General features: G+C 45.9%; 1 protein-coding gene across 2 annotated transcripts in view; it reads left to right on the top strand.

The window, feature by feature from the left end:
* The window catches only part of ddah1 (dimethylarginine dimethylaminohydrolase 1), a 139,019-nt gene that overhangs the window by 20,126 nt on the left and 100,715 nt on the right, over nucleotides 1–18,178 (top strand). Inside the window, exon 1 of one of the 2 annotated variants that reach the window (XM_063064803.1) lies at nucleotides 7,658–7,777. The exons of the other annotated variant lie outside the window; for it this stretch is intronic. Within the exon in view, the coding sequence (XP_062920873.1) occupies nucleotides 7,715–7,777 (63 nt within the window). The 5' untranslated portion in view covers nucleotides 7,658–7,714. Of the gene's footprint in view, nucleotides 1–7,657; nucleotides 7,778–18,178 lie in introns of those variants that run through there. 2 annotated transcript variants of the gene reach the window in all.

Here is an 18,178-nt window from a genome sequence, read left to right as displayed (position 1 = left end):
GGGAGGATTGGATGGCGCTGCGGGAGCGCGATGGATTGGACGGCGCCGCGGGAGCGCGATGGATTGGATGGCGCTGCGGGAGCGCGATGGATTGGACGGCGTCATGGTAGCGCGATGGATAATACAAAGCTTTTACAGCCCAGGCACTCTGGAGTTCGGGGTTCAATTCCAGTGCTGACCGTAAGGAATTTGTGTGTTCCTCCCATTCATCACACGGATTTCCTCCATGTGCTCCAGTTTCCTCTCTCTGTCCAAAGACGTATGGGCTAGTAGAATCAAATTACCAGTTGATTAGGCTGGGGTTAAATCAACAGGTTAAGTAGACACCACACTTATACATTCCGCTCCCCTCAAGTAAAACCGGTCTTTAAGCAAGGGGAACTTCTCATCAGCTGATGAATGTGTGGAATTCTTCACCTCGGTGTGAAGATTGAATCGTTGATTAAAAGGGGAGGGAGAGAATACCCTATTTGAATGTCCTGCTGTTCCTCTTCCACTCCCTGACTCATGGACATCCTACACTGGGCACCCTACATCTTTTATTACTGCTGTTTGATGTATTTATTGGAGGTCTCCATCGGTCTGGGTTAACCATGGTTGTTGCATCCTATCTGTCTAGATGTGCAAGCCAGGACGAGACGATATGGAGAGCAAGCTGACACACATGCAGCAAACTCTCTCTCTCTCTCTCTGTCCACGTATCTGCTGAACCCAAAGGAACGGCAGAGACCGATACAGTTTGGTACCAGCAGCATCGCAGGAGTTGCCAGTCAGCGTTGAACTCAACGTAGAACTGCCTTAGGGACTCCAGCTCCGGATTTTTCTGCAGGTTTACTGCCGAAGCCTTCCTCATGATTGGGTAAAGCCACAAGGCAGTGGAGGTTTAAGGTCAGAGTTTCCCTTCTAGATGAGCTGCCAACCACAGCTGAAGAGGCCCATCTTCTTGAAGGGACTGGTTTTAAGTGCCAGTTTCCTGCTTTTGCTACTTCTGTCAGTAGAAACAATTTCTCCGGGCTTGGTAGCTAAGCCAGACCTGAAGGCCAGGAACTTGACTTGGTTGCCGGAGGCTACTTGAGATGCACACCATAGGGAGCATTTAATAGGAAATGGGAGTTCATCTCTGATACCACCCCTTGTCTATGACAGCTTTAAGGAAACATATTTATATGACTTTGTTTTATTATAATAATGTCAGTGACATTGTAATGTCTTACATAAAATGCATCTCACATTTTGCGTCAACCCATCGGTCTTCACTCAGGGACTTGTGCTAATATTATTTTGTGACTGTACGTGCTGGATCATAGCTATATGTTGTATGTGTGACTCTATGTATGGTGTTTTCCATCTTGGCCCCAGAGAAACAATGTTTTGTTTGGCTGTATACGTGGTGTGTTTAACTTGAGCTTGAACTTGCAATGTTTGACAGATCAGGGGGCTGAAAGCGAGGGTTGCGAACTGGAACAGAAGAGGAGATGAGGCCTATGGCAAATCAGCCATGATCACATCGAATGATGGGATAGGATAGTGGACCGAATGGCCCCACTTCATGTGCAGGCGTGTTCGTGGCAGAGAGCTCTAGTGAGCATAATCTGTGGGGGTGGGGGCACAGTAGCATTGTCGTATGCATAAGAAAATTACAGTGCCAGAGACTTGGGTTCGATTCCCTCCACTGTTGTGTGAAGAATTTGTACATTCTCCACGTGACCGCATGACTTTGCTCTGGATGCAGCTGTTTCTTTCCACAGCTTCGAGGCATACTGCTTCGTAGGCTAATTTGTCATTTTAAATTGTCTACAATTAGGGGTAAGTAGGTGGTTTGCTGGGGAGTGTAGCTTGTTGGACCAGAAGGGACCCTTCCAAGCTGTATCTCTAAATCTCTAGATAAAATAATCATTGCCTTTTCCTGAACACACTGCGGAGAAAAGACATTAGCTGATTGAAGCTGGATCCTTCAGTTCAGATTTATGATCATTTAAAAGCTTGGCCAATTTGCTTGAAGCCTTGGCATGGTCTGAAACTGCCAAAGACCTTGAATGGAAAAGCCTACAAGAAGTGGATACAGCCCAGTCCGTCACAGGAAAGCTCTCCCCACCACTGAAAACATTTAGAGGAGCGCTGTCTCGGGAAAGCAGCCTCCATCATCAGGGACCCCCACCACCCAGGACATGCTCTACTCGCTGCTGCTGTCAGGAAGGAGGTACAGGAGCCTTTGAACTCTCAGCACTGGGTTCAAAAACAGCTATTACCCCTCAACCCGCAGGCCCTTGAACTAAAGCCCACGGGACTCACTTTCAAGGACTCGTGTTGATACTTATTGCTTATTTATTTATTATGATTATTTTTTTTTGTGTATTTGCACAGCTTGTTATCTTTTGCATCTTGATTGTCCGTCTTCTTTGATTCAGTCTTTTGTTGATTCTATTGGTTTTCTTTGTATTTACTGTGAATGCCCGTATAAAATGGATCTTGCAGTTTAATATGGTGACGTATATGTACCTTGATAATAATTTTACTTTGAAGGGAACAAATCGAATGATTGGGTCTCCATTACCCAAGAATTTCAGAGGTTCCCCTCCATTTGGGGGAAGCATTTCCCAAGTGCCTTGCATTAGATGTCTAGCCCCTTATTTTATAACCCTTAGAGGTCAGAGGTGAAGGGTGAAATGTACAAGGGAAACCCCTTCACTCAGAGGGTGGTGAGAGTGTACAACGAGCTGCCAGCCCAAGTGGGGAATGTGGGTTCAGTTTCAGCACTTCGGAGTAGTTTGGATGGGAGTGGGTGGAGGACTCTAATCCAGGTTTGGGTGAGTGGGACGGGTTAGAATAGTAGTCAGAGATGGATTAGATGTCACTGTCCACACCCCCACCCCCCCTCCCCAACCCTCGGCTTTCTGTTGGGATTGCTCTCTCCATGATTCCCTTCTCGATTCAGAGGCTGCCCGTTGTAAACTGGGGGACTGCTTTGTCAAAGCACCTTTGCTGCTTCTGCAGAGGCAAGATTTCCCAGTGACCAACCATTTAAATGCCCATTCCCATTCTTTTCACTCTCAGATTGAAGGAGCAACATGTTGATAGTCCTAACGAAGGGTCTCGGCCTGAAACGTCGACTGTACCTCTTCCTAGAGATGCTGCCTGGCCTGCTGCGTTCACCAGCAACTTTGATAAAGTGTGTTGCATATTCTATTTGGGTAGCCTCCATCCTGATAAAATCTGACCATTACTCCGGCAAGCTACCAACCACCAGATAATAACTTGTGCAACACGCAAAATGCTGGAGGAACTCAGCAGGTCAGGCAGCCTCTGTGGAAAAGAGTAAACAGTTAACTTTTCTGGGTGAGACCCTTCTTCAGGACCGGAAAGGAAGGGGGAAGATGCCAGAATGAAAAGGTGGGGGGAGTGGAAGTAGGCCAGCTTGAAGGTGATAGGTGAAGCCAGGTGGGTGGGAAAGGTCAAAGGCTGGAGAAGAAAGAATGTTATGGGAGAGGATAGTGGACCATAGGAGATGGGGACCCAGGGGGAAGTAATAGGCGGGTGCCCAGTTCATGCAGGTCACAAGCACAGATCACTCTCTGGTATGTGCTAAAGAATTTGATAATGTTTTTGAATGATGTTAAGTGTAATGCTGGCTTTGTTTCAAGCTTTCCGATCTATTAGGGCCATTGTTTCCTCGGTAATGGAGCTGTGTAATATATCCAGGTTATACCTGTGCAACAGTTGCAAAATAATACTATATGTCTTGCTGTACTCAGTGACTTTTATTTTGCAGTATCAGGTTTAATATCACTGGTATATGTCATGAAATGTGTTGTTTTGTGACAGCAGTAATTACAATACACAAAAAACTATAAATTACAAGTAATATATATAAAAATGAAAAATGAGAGCAAAGAAAAAATAATTGTGCAGTGTACATGGGTACATTGTCCATTCAGAGATCTGATGGTGATGGGGAAGAAACTGTCCCTGAAGCATTGAGTGTGTCTTCAGGCTCCTGTACCACCTCCTTGACGGTAGGAATGAGAAGAGGGTATGTCCTGGGCGATTTGGGTTTTTTTTTATGACGGATGTTGCCTTTTCAAGGCATCTCCTATTGAAGCTGTCCTCGATGCTGGGGAGACTCGTGTCCATGATGGATCTGGCTGAGTTTACAACATTCTGCGGCCTTTTCCGATTCTGATCGGTGGCCCCTCCGTACCAGACGGTGATGGAACCAGTCAGAATGCTCTCCATGGTACATCTGTAGAAATTTGCGAGAGACTTTCCTTTTCAAAGTTCACAGCAAATGTATTATCAAAGTACGGTTATATCAAAATACGCTATCCTGAGATTCATTTTCTTCCAGACATTCACAACAGCTGACAAGCAATCAATGTGCAAAAAAAGACAAACTCTGCTTCCCATTCCCATTCGGATATGTCCATACATGGCCTCCTCTACTGCCATGATGAGGCTAAACTCAGGTTGGAGGAGCAACACCTCATATACCATCTAGGTAGTCTCCAGCCCCTTGGTATGAGCATAGAATTCTCCAACTTCTGGTAATTCCCTCCCTCTCCCTTCCTCTACCCCTATTTCCCTCTGCCCCCTCCCCCAGCTGCCCATCACCTCCCTTATGGTTCCACCTCCTTCTACTACCCATTGTGTTTTCCCCTATTCCTTCTTCAGCTTTCCTGCCTATCCCCTCCCTGCTTCCCCTCTCCCACCCCTTTATCTTTCCCCTTACTGGTTTTTCACCTGAAGCCTACCAGCCTTCTCCTTCCCACCCTCCCCCCACCTTCTTTATAGGGCCTCTGCCCCTTCCCTCTACAGTCCTGACGAAGGGTTCCGGCCCGAAACGTTGACTGATCATTTCCACGGATGCTGCCCAACCTGCTGAATTCCTCCAACGTGTTGGGATGGTAAGTTTTAGCTTGTGTTTTCACCACCACTCGATCTATTGGCTGATTTTATTGAACCGCTACCAACTAACAATCATTGTTCTGACTTTCAGTGGAACTCATTTCTCTCAACAACCTCTTCACCCCCTGTGCACAAGAACCCTGGAACCAGTCTATTACAGTAAAAAAAAATGCTTAAAGTAAAGCTCATGGTTTGATTAAATAATTATGGGTTGGTTTTACGAGGGACATTTTGCAATCTTGTAATAAGTCAAACCCTTTCAAAGCACTTTAAGAGTTATCTCCAGAGGATTTGATTTTATTGGTAACTGTTGATAATTTCAGAGTTCTCCTTACTCTATGAGATTAGAAAATTATTGCCAACATTCTTCAGAATTCATTGTGCTCTTTCAGATTCAGATTTATTTATCCGAAGCAGTGCGCACCACACGCTGGAGGAACTCGGCAGGTCAGGCAGCATACATGGAAATGAATCGTTTCAGGCCAAGTCCCTTCTTCGGGGCTGGAAAGAAAGGGGGAAGATGCCAGAATAAAAAAAAAGTGGGAGCAGGGGGAGGCAGAGTAGCTGGAAGGTGATAGGTGAAGCCAGGTGGTTGGGAAAGGTAAAGAGCTGGAGAAGAAGGAATCTGAAAGGAGAGGAGAGTGGACCATGGGAGAAGAGGAAGGAGGAGGGGCACCAGGGGGAGGTGATAGGCAGCTGAGAAGAGGTAAGAGACCAGAGTGGGGAATAGAAGAGGGGAGGGGGAAGAAAACATCTTTTTTTTTAAAACCAGAAGAAGTAATCTATATTAATGCCATCAGATTGGAGGCTATGCAGACAGAATATAAGGTGTGACCTCATCATTCAACAAGAGACTAACATGTCGGAATGGGAATGGACATTTAAGATGTGGCCCACCAGGAAATTCCGTTTTTTTTTTGGCGGATGGAGCGGAGGTGCTCAGCAAAGTGGTCCTCCAATTTATTTATCATCTGTCCATCAAAACATAGTGAAATGCATCATTTGCGCTAAGAACCAACACAACCTAAGGATGTGCCGGGGGCAGCCCACAAGTGTTGCCGCACATCGGAATCTGCTTTGTTATCACTGGCACACGTTGTGAAATTAGTTGTTTTGTGGCAGCAGTACATTGCAGTACATAATAGATTTCTAATGATGTGGGGTGGGATGTAAACTATTGGGGTGGAGAATTGGCATGTGGACTTTAATCCTGGTAGGTGTGAGGTGTTGCAGTTGGGTAGGTCAAATGTAAGGAGAGGGTCGTGACTATCCCTCGAGGTTGAGGATGATGGTCTTCGTTCTGAAGAAGTGGCCCACAGAGTGAAGACGCCTGTGCGTGAGTTAGTTTAACGTGTACTTGATGTTGCACTCCAAGAAGCACACGATACTTCACAAATCAACCAACTGATTCCAATGGCATGGAAACCACGACGATTGGAGCTGATGGATTTGTTGCAGCCTTCATCCGCCTTCACAGCCGTTGAGTTCGAAGTAACTTCGTCCGCCTGTTCCACCGTTGAGGTCTTGGTTGGATTGTTCTTTGTCAGGGACCTCACCCTCGACCTTACCGGCATGGGTGACCCTACCAGGAGCACAGCTCCAGACGGCATTGCTCTCGGGATCACAGGACCACATCCACGGAGAAGAAGGAGAGCGTACACCCTTAATAACAGGAGATGTTCAGAGTGATTTTTTAAAATATTTTATTTACAATTTTCAGTTTTACAAAGACAAAATATATTGAAGATGTACAATAGTCAAAGTCATACTTTGTTGATCCCGGGGGAAATTGGTTTTCGTTACAGTTGCACCATAAATAATTAAATAGTAATAAAACCATAAATAGTTAAATAGTAATATGTAAATTATGCCAGGAAATAAGTCCGGGACCAGCCTATTGGCTCAGGGTGTCTGACCCTCCAAGGGAGGTGTTGTAAAGTTTGATGGCCACAGGCAGGAATGACTTCCTATGATGCTCTGTGCTGCATCTCGGTGGAATGAGTCTCTGGCTGAATGTACTCCTCTGCCCAACCAGTACATTATGTAGTGGATGGGAGACATTGTCCAAGATGGCATGCAACTTGGACAGCATCCTCTTTTCAGAAACCACCGTGAGAGAGTCCAGTTCTATCCCCACAACTTCAATGAGTTTGTTGATTCTGTTGGTGTCTGCTACCCTCAGCTTGCTGCCCCAGCACACAACAGCAAACATGATCGCACTGGCCACCACAGACTCGTAGAACATCCTCAGCATCGTCCAGCAGATGTTAAAGGACCTCAGTCTCCTCAGGAAATAGAGACGGCTCTGACCCTTCTTGTAGACAGCCTCAGTGTTCTTTGACCAGTCCAGTTTATTGTCAATTCGTATCCCCAGGTATTTGTAATCCTCCACCATGTCCACACTGACCCCCGGATGGAAATACAGCTCCAGGTGGAGCAGAGACAAAACAAATCAAAAACAAAAACAAAAAGGCTGCCAGACAATTTACAAGATTACATAGATAAACTTTCAGAAAAAGAGTTGACACGATAGTGACATCACGGAAGCAATGTAAAGTAAAATGAATAAAGAAATCTGGTTAGGTACCACACCCACTCATGAGCCTAGACGGGGTTCAGAGTGATCTTGAGAAACAAGTTCATTATTGCCTGGAAGTGGTTACACATTCTGATAAGGGTAGTAAATAAGGCATGTGGAATGCTTATCTGTATTAGTTCAAGAGTCAGGAAGTTATGCTGCAGCTTTATAAAGCTCTAGTTAGGCCGCACCTGGAATATTGCATGTAGTTCTGCTCGCCCCATTATAGCAAGGATGTCAAGGCTCTGGAGGAATGTGGAAGAGGTTCACCAGGATGCTGCCTGGATTCGAGAGCAGGTACTATAACGAGAGTTCAGACAAACTTGGGTTGTTTTCTCTGGAGTGGCGGAGGCTGCGGAGATCTGACAGAGGTTTGTAAGATTGAGAGGCATAGATAGAGTAGACAGGCCGTATCATTTTCCCAGCGTTGACAATACCAGAGGGTGTGTATTTGAGTTCAGAGTGCTTGTGCAGCAAGTTTTATTGGACAGGGTGAGGTCTGGAGTGCACTGCTGGGGAGGTGGTGAAGGTAAATACAACAGATTGTAAAACAAATAGCAGTATGGTACAAGAAGCTGTCAGTTAGGCACATTTGGGTGATGTGGACATCGCGTCAGCAGGCGATTCGGTTAGTTGGGCATTTACTCAGCGTTTCGGCACAACGTGGTGTCTGAAGGGCTTGCTCCAGTGCCGCACGATTCTTCCTCCCCAGTTATTACTGGGGGGAGAAAGAGATTCATCTTTCACCCTGTTTGTACTCCTTCCCCCTTCCTTACCAGTCCTGATGAGGGATCTCGGCCCAGAATATTGACGGTTTATTCATTTCCGTAGATGCCTGGCCTGCTGAGTTCCTCCAGCGTTTTGTGTGTGTTGTTCTGAGATCCCAGCACCTGCAGAATCTCTTGTGTGTAAATTAGATTTTACTGTGGCTCTTTCATTCTGCCTTCTGTCCCATCAGAGGATCTCAAGAAATTGGAATCAGTTTATTCTTGTCACTGAGACACAGTGAAAAGTTTGTCTTCCATACGGTTCGTGCAGTTCAGATCACTACACAGTGCATTGAGGTAGAACAGGGTAAAGCAGTGCAGAATAAAGTGTAACAGCTACAGAGAAAGTGCGGTGCAGATAAACGTTAAAGAGCAAGATCACAACGAGGAGTATTTTGAGGGTATCGTACATGACGTGTCTGTTCAAGAGGCTGATAACAGTGAGGTAGAAGCTGTTCTTGAACCTGGTGGGACATACTTTCAGGTTTTTGTGTCTTCTGCCTGGTGGGAGGGGGAGAAGAGAGAATGTCTGGGGTGGGTGGGGTCCTTGACTTTGTTAGCTGCTTCACTGAGGCAATGGCAGTGTAGACAGTCCATGGAGGAGAGGCTGATACCGAGGCAATGGGAGTGTAGACAGTCCATGGAGGGGAGGCCGATACCGAGGCAATGGGAGTGTAGACAGTCCATGGTGGGGAGGCTGATACCTCTTCCATATCCATGATCATACTTACTGTCACGATTCACAATCGTGCTGAGGCATCAGAACGTTGTGCACGTGACCTGGTTCGATGGCTGGAGACGGTGTGCGTGGAAAATGTCATTGTCCTGGTCAGCAGTGTGTCAGCATTCCGATGAGTTTGCTGTTGTGTGCAGAAAAACAATCAATGCTGTGCTGGTGCACTTTCTGACAAGGCTGAATAAAGGTCAAGTCAAATTTATCATTAAATTATAAATTACTTCGATAAACTTTTACAAATGCCTTGTAATGGATAATGAATTTTCTGTGACATGAATACAAAAACAAGGAAATACAATGGAATTTATGAAAAGCTGTCCCTGAACAAAGATTGACAACGAATGATGCGCAAACGAAGGCAGATTGTGCAAATAAAGTACTGACGATGAGCATCGTGGAGTCCTCGAGAGTGAGTGTGTAGGTTGTGGAATCGGTTCAGTGTTGTGGTGAGTGAAGTTATTCACTCCAGTACGAGAGCCCGATGTCTGAGGGGTAATAACTGTTCCTGAACCTGGTGGTGTGGGTTCTGAGGCTCCTGTACCTCCTTCCTGATGGCAGCAGTGAGAAGAGAGCCTGGCCTGGATGGTGGGGATCCCTGATGATGGATGCTGCTTTCTCGAGGCAGTACTTCTTGTAGATGCCCTCATTGGTGGGGTAGGCTTTACCCGCGATGGACTGGGGCAAATCCACCCCTTTCTGTAGACTCTTCCGCTCCTGGGCTTTGCTAAGTGGTTGTGGTTTAACCAGTTAATAATTTGATTAAATAAGGAAGCTGGACTCCTGTTAATGTTTTTTGTTTTGTTTGTTTATTTATTTTATTGAGATACAGCGAGGAAGAGGGCCCTTCCAGCTCATCAGTTACGCCACCCAGCAATCCTCCAATTTGACCCGAGCCTAATCATAGGACAATTTACAATGAACAATTAACCTATCAACCGGTACGTCTTTGGACTGTGAGCGGAAGCCGGAGCATCCGGAGAGAGCGCATGCAGTCGTGGGGGGAGCGTACACACTCCTCGCAGGCAACAGCAGCAATTGAAACCGGATTGCCCGTACTGTGAAGAAGTTTGCTAACCACTACTGCCACTGTGCACCCCCATCGTTCCACCATTCCAGCAGCTGATAAAAGAGATGGGCTCTACTTGTCTCATGTAGTCTGAAACATTAAAACATGCAGTGTTTGGGTCAATGACCAACACAGGTCCAGGACGTGCTGGTGCAGCCTGCAAATGTTGCCGTGGTTCCAGCCACAACGTATCGTGGCCAAAGCTACCTACTCCTTTGTCTTTGGAATGTGGGAGGAAAGCGGAGTGTCCCGGGGAAACCCACACGGTCACGGAGAGAACGTACCAACTCCTTGCAGACAGCAGCGGGAATTGAACCCTGACCTACTGTGAAGCCTTGTGTTAACTGCTACGCTATCGGATCACCCAGCAGAATGGCCAGAAGGTGGTGAATCCATTGCCGCACTCGGCTATGGAGGCAAGGCATTGGATGCATTTAAAATGGAGAGTGATAAGTTCTTGATTAGCCAGGGCATCAAAGGTTACAGGGAGAAGTCAGGAGAATGGGGTTGAGAGGGAAGAATGTACTCAGTGGCCACTTTATTAGGACCAGGACTTTGCCCCTGGTGTAGTCTTATGTTGCTGTAGCCCATCCACTTCAGGGCTCAACATATTGTGCGTTCAGAGATGCTCTTCTGAACACCACTGTTGTAATGTCTGGTTATTTGAGTTACTGTCACCTTCCTGTCAGATTGAAATAGTCTGGCCATTCTCCTCTCTCGTTAACAGCAAGGCGTTTTTGTCCACAGAACTGCCATTCACTGGATTAATTTTGTTTCTTGCACCATACTCTGTAAACTCTGGAGACTGTTGCATGAGAGCAGCAGTTTCTGAGATACTCGAACCACCCCATCTGACACCAACAATTACTCCACCATCAGTCAGTTAGATCACATTTCTTCCCCATTCTGATGTTTGGTCTGAGCAACAACTGAACCTCTTGACCATGTCTGTATGCTTTTATGCATTGAGTTGCTGTCAAATTAGATACCGGCATTAACAAGCAGGAGTCCAGGAGTCAAGTACTTATTAAAGTGGCCACTGAGTGTATGTTTGATGATATTCACCATTATTCTACTCTCTACAGTGACTTTTCCTTCATTTATTTAGTGATACAGAGCACAGTAGGCCCTTTTGCCCATTTGAGCCATGTTGCCCTGGCAACTGCAACCAAATCAGATTAACCCTAACCTAATCATAGAACAATTTACAACTCAGATAACCTACCCAGTAAGCCTTTGGGCTCTGGGAGGAAAGCGGAGCATCTGGGGAAAATCCATGCATTCTGTGGGGAAAACCCTTACAGATGGCGCCAGAATTGAATGTGGAACAGTGGAACAGCCGTATCTGTAATGGCATCACAGTAACCACTGCGCTATCGTGGTGCCCAGTTTTGTCCAATTGCAGATCCGATGCTGGTTTTCACCGTGTTCCTGTTTTAATGAAGAAGGGATTGATTGATAAAATGCTAAAGCAGAGGGAATTAGCAGGAGTAAGTCACCCGCTCTCTCTAACCTACGTGGACATTCAGTATCACTGTGACTGATCTGTGCTGGCTGCAGATCCCCTTCGCAAACAGACTTTCTCTGTTCAAGAACAGAGCAAAATAGAATTCTTTCTGATACTGCCCAGTAACAGGGGGAAGTGATGCCAACCAGATGTTTGAGGAGAGGTTTTCAAGGCATTTCAATGTTCTTTTTCACTGCTAAATTAGCCCATAAACCTTGTGCACATTTCTGGGAGCGCCTTTCAATAATGTTGCATTGAAATGTTATTGCTGGTGCTTTCTAATCATTGCTGGAGTATTGGCCTAGATCAGAAAACCATAAGACAAAGGAGCAGAATCAGGCCATTCAGCCCATTGAGTCTGCTCTGCCATTCCATCATGGCTGATTTATTATCCCTCTTAATCTCATTCTCCTGCCTTCTCCCCGTAACCTTTTGATGCCCTGAATAGTCAAGAACCTATCAACCTCCACAAACAGGAGAAAATCTGCAGATGCTAGAAATCCAAGCAACACAGACAAAATGCTGGAGGAACTCAGGAAGCCAGGCAGCATCCAGGAAAAGAATACAATTGACGTTTTGGGCTGAAACCCTTTGGCAAGACCCTATCGACCTCCAATTTAAATACATCCAATGACTTGGCCTCCACAGCCATCTGTGGCAACGGATTGCACAGATTCACCAATCTCTGGCTATAAAAATTCCTCCTCATCTCTGTTCTAAATGGGCGGCCCTCTATTCTGAGGCTGTGCCCTCTGCTCCTAGACTCCCCCACTATAGGAAACATCCTCTCCACATCCACTCTATCTAGACCTTTCAGTATTCGATAGGTTTCAATAAGATGCCTCTGACTACAATTCCAGGGAGTAGAGGCACAGAGCCATCAAACGTTCCTCATGCATTTAAACCTTACAGTCCAGGGATCATTCTCATGAATCTCATCTGGACAGTTGCCAATCCCAGCACATTCTTTCCTAGACAGGAGGCCCAAAACTGCTCACTATACTCCAGGTGCGGTCTGACCAATGCCTTACAAAGCCTCAGTGTCATCTCCACCTGCTGTGATTCACGTTGGGATGGGATCGGAGGTGGGAGTGGGAGCGAAAAATAATCAACTAAGAAGGCATATGGTGTGTTGTCCTTCATCAATCGTGGGATTGAGTTTAGGAGCTGAGAGGTAATGTTGCAGCTATATAGGACCCTGGTGCGATCTCACTTGGAGTACTGCACTCAGTTCTGGTCGCCTCACTACAGGAAGGATGTGGAAACCATAGAAAGGGTGCAGAGGAGATTTACAAGGATGTTGCCTGGATTGGGGGGCATGCCTTATGAGAACAGGTTGAGTGAACTCAGCTTTTTCTCCTTGGAGCGACGGAGGATAAGAGGTGACCTGATAGAGGTGTACAGGATAATAGAAACATAGAAACATAGAAAATAGGTGCAGGAGTAGGCCATTCGGCCCTTCGAGCCTGCACCGCCATTTATTATGATCATGGCTGATCATCCAACTCAGAACCCAGCCTTCCCTCCATACCCCCTGACCCCTGTAGCCACAAGGGCCATATCTAACTTCCTTTTAAACATAGCTAATGAACTGGCCTCAACAGTTTGCTGTGGCAGAGAATTCCACAGATTCACCACTCTCTGTGTGAAGAAGTTTTTCCTAACCTCGGTCCTAAAAGGCTTCCCCTCTATCCTCAAACTGTGACCCCTCGTTCTAGACCTCCCCAACATCGGGAACAATCTTCCTGCATCTAGCCTGTCCAATCCCTTTAGGATCTTATACGTTTCAATCAGATCCCCCCTCAATCTTCTAAATTCCAACGAGTACAAGCCCAGTTCATCCAGTCTTTCTTCATATGAAAGACCTGCCATCCCAGGAATCAATCTGGTGAACCTTCTTTGTACTCCCTCTATGGCAAAGATGTCTTTCCTCAGATTAGGGGACGGCATTGATCGTGTGGATAGTCAGAGGCTTTTTCCCAGGGCTGAAATGGCTAACACGGGAAGGCGTAGATTTAAGGTGCTTGGAAGAAGGTACAGAGGAGATGTCAGGGGTAAGTTTTTTATGCAGAGAGTGGCGAGTGCATGGAATGGGCTGCCAACGACAGTGGTGGAGGTGGATGCGATAGGATCGTTTAAGAGACTCCTGGACAGGTACATGGAGCTCTGAATAATAGAGGGCTATGGGTAACCCTAGGTAATTTTGAAGGTAGGGACATGTTCGGCACAGGTTTGTGGGCCGACGTGCCTGTATTGTGCTGTAGGTTTTCTATGTTCTATGTAAATGTAAACTATTGTTATTCATGCAACATGGATATAACATGGAAGGAAGACTTTTATCATGTTCGTCTTGCTAGTTATCTCAGAGGACCCATGAGGCCAATCTGTACTTGGATTTGAGTGACCCTTCCTCAGTATTGCCCCTCCCACAGTGTAGCTCTCCCTCAGTACCATACTTTCCGCAGTATAGCTCTCCTTCATTACCACCCCTCCCACAGTGTGACTTTCCCAATCGATCACCTTCCAACAGTGTGACCCTCCTCACTCTCCCAATGGATCACCCTCCTACAGTGTGACCCTCCCTCACTCTCCCAATGGATCACCCTTCAACGATGTGACCCTCCCTCACTCTCCCAATGGATCACCCTTCAACGATGTGACCCTCCCTCACTCTCCCAATGGATCACCCTTCAACGATGTGACCCTCCCTCACTCTCCCAATGGATCACCCTCCTACAGTGTGACCCTCCTTCACTCCCAATGGATCACCCTCCAACGATGTGACCCTCCCTCACTCTCCCAATGGATCACCCTCCAACAGTGTGACCCTCCTTCACTCCCAATGGATCACCCTTCAATGGTGTGACCCTCCCTCAGTCTCCCAATGGATCACCCTTCAATGATGTGACCCTCCCTCATTCTCCCAGTGGATCACCCTCCATTTATAACCTTATAACCATATAACAATTACAGCACGGAAACAGGCCATCTTGGCCCTTCTAGACCGTGCCGAACTCTTACTCTCACCTAGTCCAACCCACCTGCACTCGGCCCATAACCCTCCATTCCTTTTCTGTCCCATATATCTATCCAATTTAACTTTAAATGACAACATCGAACCTGCCTCAACCATTTCTGCTGGAAGCTCGTTCCACACAGCTACCACTCTCTGAGTAAAGAAGTTCCCCCTCATGTTACCCCTAAACTTTTGCCCCTTAACTCTCAACTCATGTCCTCTTGTTTGAATCTCCCCCACTCTCAATGAAAAAAGCCTATCCACGTCAACTCTATCTATCCCCCTCATAATTTTAAATACCTTTATCAAGTCCCCCTTCAACCTTCTATGCTCCAAAGAATAAAGACCCAACTTGTTCAACCTTTCTCTGTAACTTGGGAGATGAAACCCAGGTAACATGCTAGTAAACTCATGGTTGACATTAATGAGTGTGAAGATTAGAAGAGTTTTTCTGCTGTGATGCACCATGATATATATCAGATGGGGGCTATCGTTTAATCATATCTGTAGAATCTGGATTATAAACCCCAGAGATTCTGCAGATGCTGGAAATCCAGAGCAACACAAAATGCTGGAGGAACTGAGCAGGTCAGGCAGCATTGATGGAAAAGAGTAAACAGTCAATGTTTCACGCCAAGACCCTTCACCAGGACAGGGAAGGAAGGGCGAAGATGCCAGAATAAGAAAGTGGACGGAGGGGACGTAGTACAAGCTGGCAGGAGAGGGGTGAGAGCAGGAGAGGGGGACAATTAGAGGGTGGGGAGGAGTGAAGTGAGAAGTTGGGAGATGATCCTTGGAAAAGGTAAAGGGCTGACGAAGGAGGAATCTGATAGGAGAGGAGCATGGACCATGGAAGGAGGAGGGGCACCAGGGGGAGGTGATGTACAGTTGAGAAGGGATGTGGTGACAGGGGAGCCAGAATGGGGAATGGTAAAAGAGAGAGGGGGAAAGATTACCAGAAGTTGGAGAACTCCATGTTCAAGCCATCAGTTTGGAAGCTACCCAGACGGAATATGAAGTGCTGCTCCTCCGACCTGAGGATGGCCTCATTGTGGCAGTAAAGGAGCCCGTGGACCGACATGTCCGAATGGGGAATAACAATAGGTTCTGCCCATTGTGGCAGACGGAGCAACGGTGCTGAGCGAAGTATAGTATCTGCATGTCGGTGTAGAATACTGTACAAGAAGAGACGTGTCACACTGGTGGGGGAAGGGTGTGGAAAAACTGAGACATGGTCATTGTAATCCCTGGAAGACTGGAGAAGCGGGGCATTTCACAAACTACCTCCACTGCAAGCCGTTGTTGTACAGTGACAGAATCAGGTTTATCATCGCTGACAAATGTTGTGAAATATGTTCCTTGCAGCAGTAAAAAGACATGAAAATTAGCATGTGGGCTGGGGTGGTGCTGAGGAACAGGGTCTAGGAGAGAAACTCTCTTCTCGCTGCTGCCATCAGGGATGAGGTCCAGGAGCTTCAGGACTGATACCACCAGGTTCAGGAACAGTTATTACCCCTCAACCATCAGGCTCTTGAACCAGAGGGGATAACTTCACTCCTCATCTCAATACTAGTATCAGTTTCAAGGACTCTTCATCCCATCTTCTAATATTTGTTGCTTATCTATTTATTATTATGATTTTGTTCATTTCTTTGTAGTTTGTATTTGCACACTGGTTGTTTGTCTGTCCTGTTGGGCACAGCCTCTCAATGATTCTATTGTGTTTTGTGTAGTTATTGAGAATGCCCTCAAGTAGATGAATGTCAGGGTTGTATATGTGGCATATATGTACTTTGATAATAAATGTTTGAACTTTGAAAAGGTGAGATGTCTCTAGTCTACTTAATGTACAAGTCAGTTTAAGGTAAAGGAATTTTATATATGGGTTGCCATGGCAATCTTGTTGCAAACCATGGCTGTGAGCATCTGATGTAACAGCCAACCTTCCCCGTCCCAGCTCCGGTGAACAGAGTAATTGTAAACCGGTCAGTCAGCCGCGAGAATCAACATAGTGCCACAGCAGTGGCTGGAAATGTGGAAAGGTATAGACTGTTTAAAAAAAAATCTTCGGCAAAGGGATGAGAGTCAACGTCTGGTTTTTATTGTAAATAGGTTTTATTCTTGACTAAGGTTTGAGAGTCAATGAACAGTTTATTGTAAACATCTTTATTTTGAATAAGGACTGAGAGCCAGCGAATAGTTTATTGTAAACAGCTAGTCAACGAATAGTTTTTGTAAATAATTTTATTTTGTAATATTTCTGAATAAAGTATATTTTTAGGAAAAAATATCGCTGGAATATAACATGAACTCCACTCTGTGGCAGTCGTACAGCACAATACATAATCACAAAATACAGATTACAATAAGAAATGTATACAAAAATTAAGCATATTGTGCAAAAAGGCAGAAAAAAATAGTGAAGTAGTGTTCATGAGTTCTTTGTCCATTCAGAAATCTGATGGTGGAGGGGAAGGAGCTGTTCCTGAAACAAAAAGAGTGTGTCTTCAGGCTCCTGTACCTCCTCCCTGATGGTAGTGATGAGAGGAGGTGATGGTAGTGATGAGAAGAGGTGATGGTGATAGTAGAGATGAGAAGAGGTGATGGTAATGATGAGAGGAGGTGATGTTAGTGATGAGAAGAGGGCATGTCCTGGGTGATGGGAGTGCTTCATGATGGATTCTGCTCCTTGAGGCATGGCCTTTTGAAGATGTCCTGGATGCTGGGGAGTCTGGTGTCCATGGTGGAGCTGGCTGAGTTTACAACTATCTGCAGCTTTTTCCCATCCCTCCATTCAAGACAGTGAAGCAACCAGTTAGAATGCTCTCCATGGTCCACAGGAGTAACAGCACAAAGAGCCCTCTTGATGTGTGGTGACTCTGCAGAAAAGCGCAGACTGAATAGATTCATTGATTCTGACACAGTCCTGCCTCGGTTCCGACCCTGCTGAAATACAGATGCACCTCTTGACAATATGGCACGTCCTTTACCCGCTCAACTGCTGAATCATGAACTCATCAGACAGAGCAAGGCCTTTCAGCCCATCCATCCTAGGACAGCTTTATTTATTAATTTTCATTTTATTTAGAGATGCAACGTGGAAGAGGCCTTTCTGGCCTAGTGAGCTATGGATGCGGAGGAGATTGAGCAGGATGCTGCCTGAATTCGAGAACATGTCTTGTGAGGATAGATTAAGTGAGTTAGAGCTTTGCTTTTTGTCTGAAGAAGGATGGGAGGTGACTTGATAGAGGTGTACAAGATGATAAGAGGTATAGATCAAATGGACAGTCAGCCCTTTTTCCAATATAACTGGGCATAATGTAAAGGTGATTAGAGGAAAGTATAAGAGGGATGTCAGAGGTAAGTTTTTTTTTTACACAGAGAACACTAAGTGTGTGGAACACCTTGCCAGGAGTGGTGGTTGGGGCAGATAAATTAGGGACATTTAAGAGGCTCTTGGATAGCCATGTGGATTATAGACAGATTGAGGGTTATGTAGGACGGAAGGGTTAAATTGACCTTGGAGTAGGCTAAAATCTCGATACAACATCGGGGCTAAAGAACCTGTGCTGGACTATAATGTTCTACTCTCTAGCTTAGTACTGG

The sequence above is a fragment of the Mobula hypostoma genome, chromosome 12 (assembly GCF_963921235.1).
Source record: "Mobula hypostoma chromosome 12, sMobHyp1.1, whole genome shotgun sequence".
NCBI lineage: Eukaryota > Metazoa > Chordata > Chondrichthyes > Myliobatiformes > Myliobatidae > Mobula > Mobula hypostoma.
The sequence above is the reverse complement of the archived record's forward strand: the minus strand, read 5'-3'. Positions and strand labels throughout refer to the sequence as shown.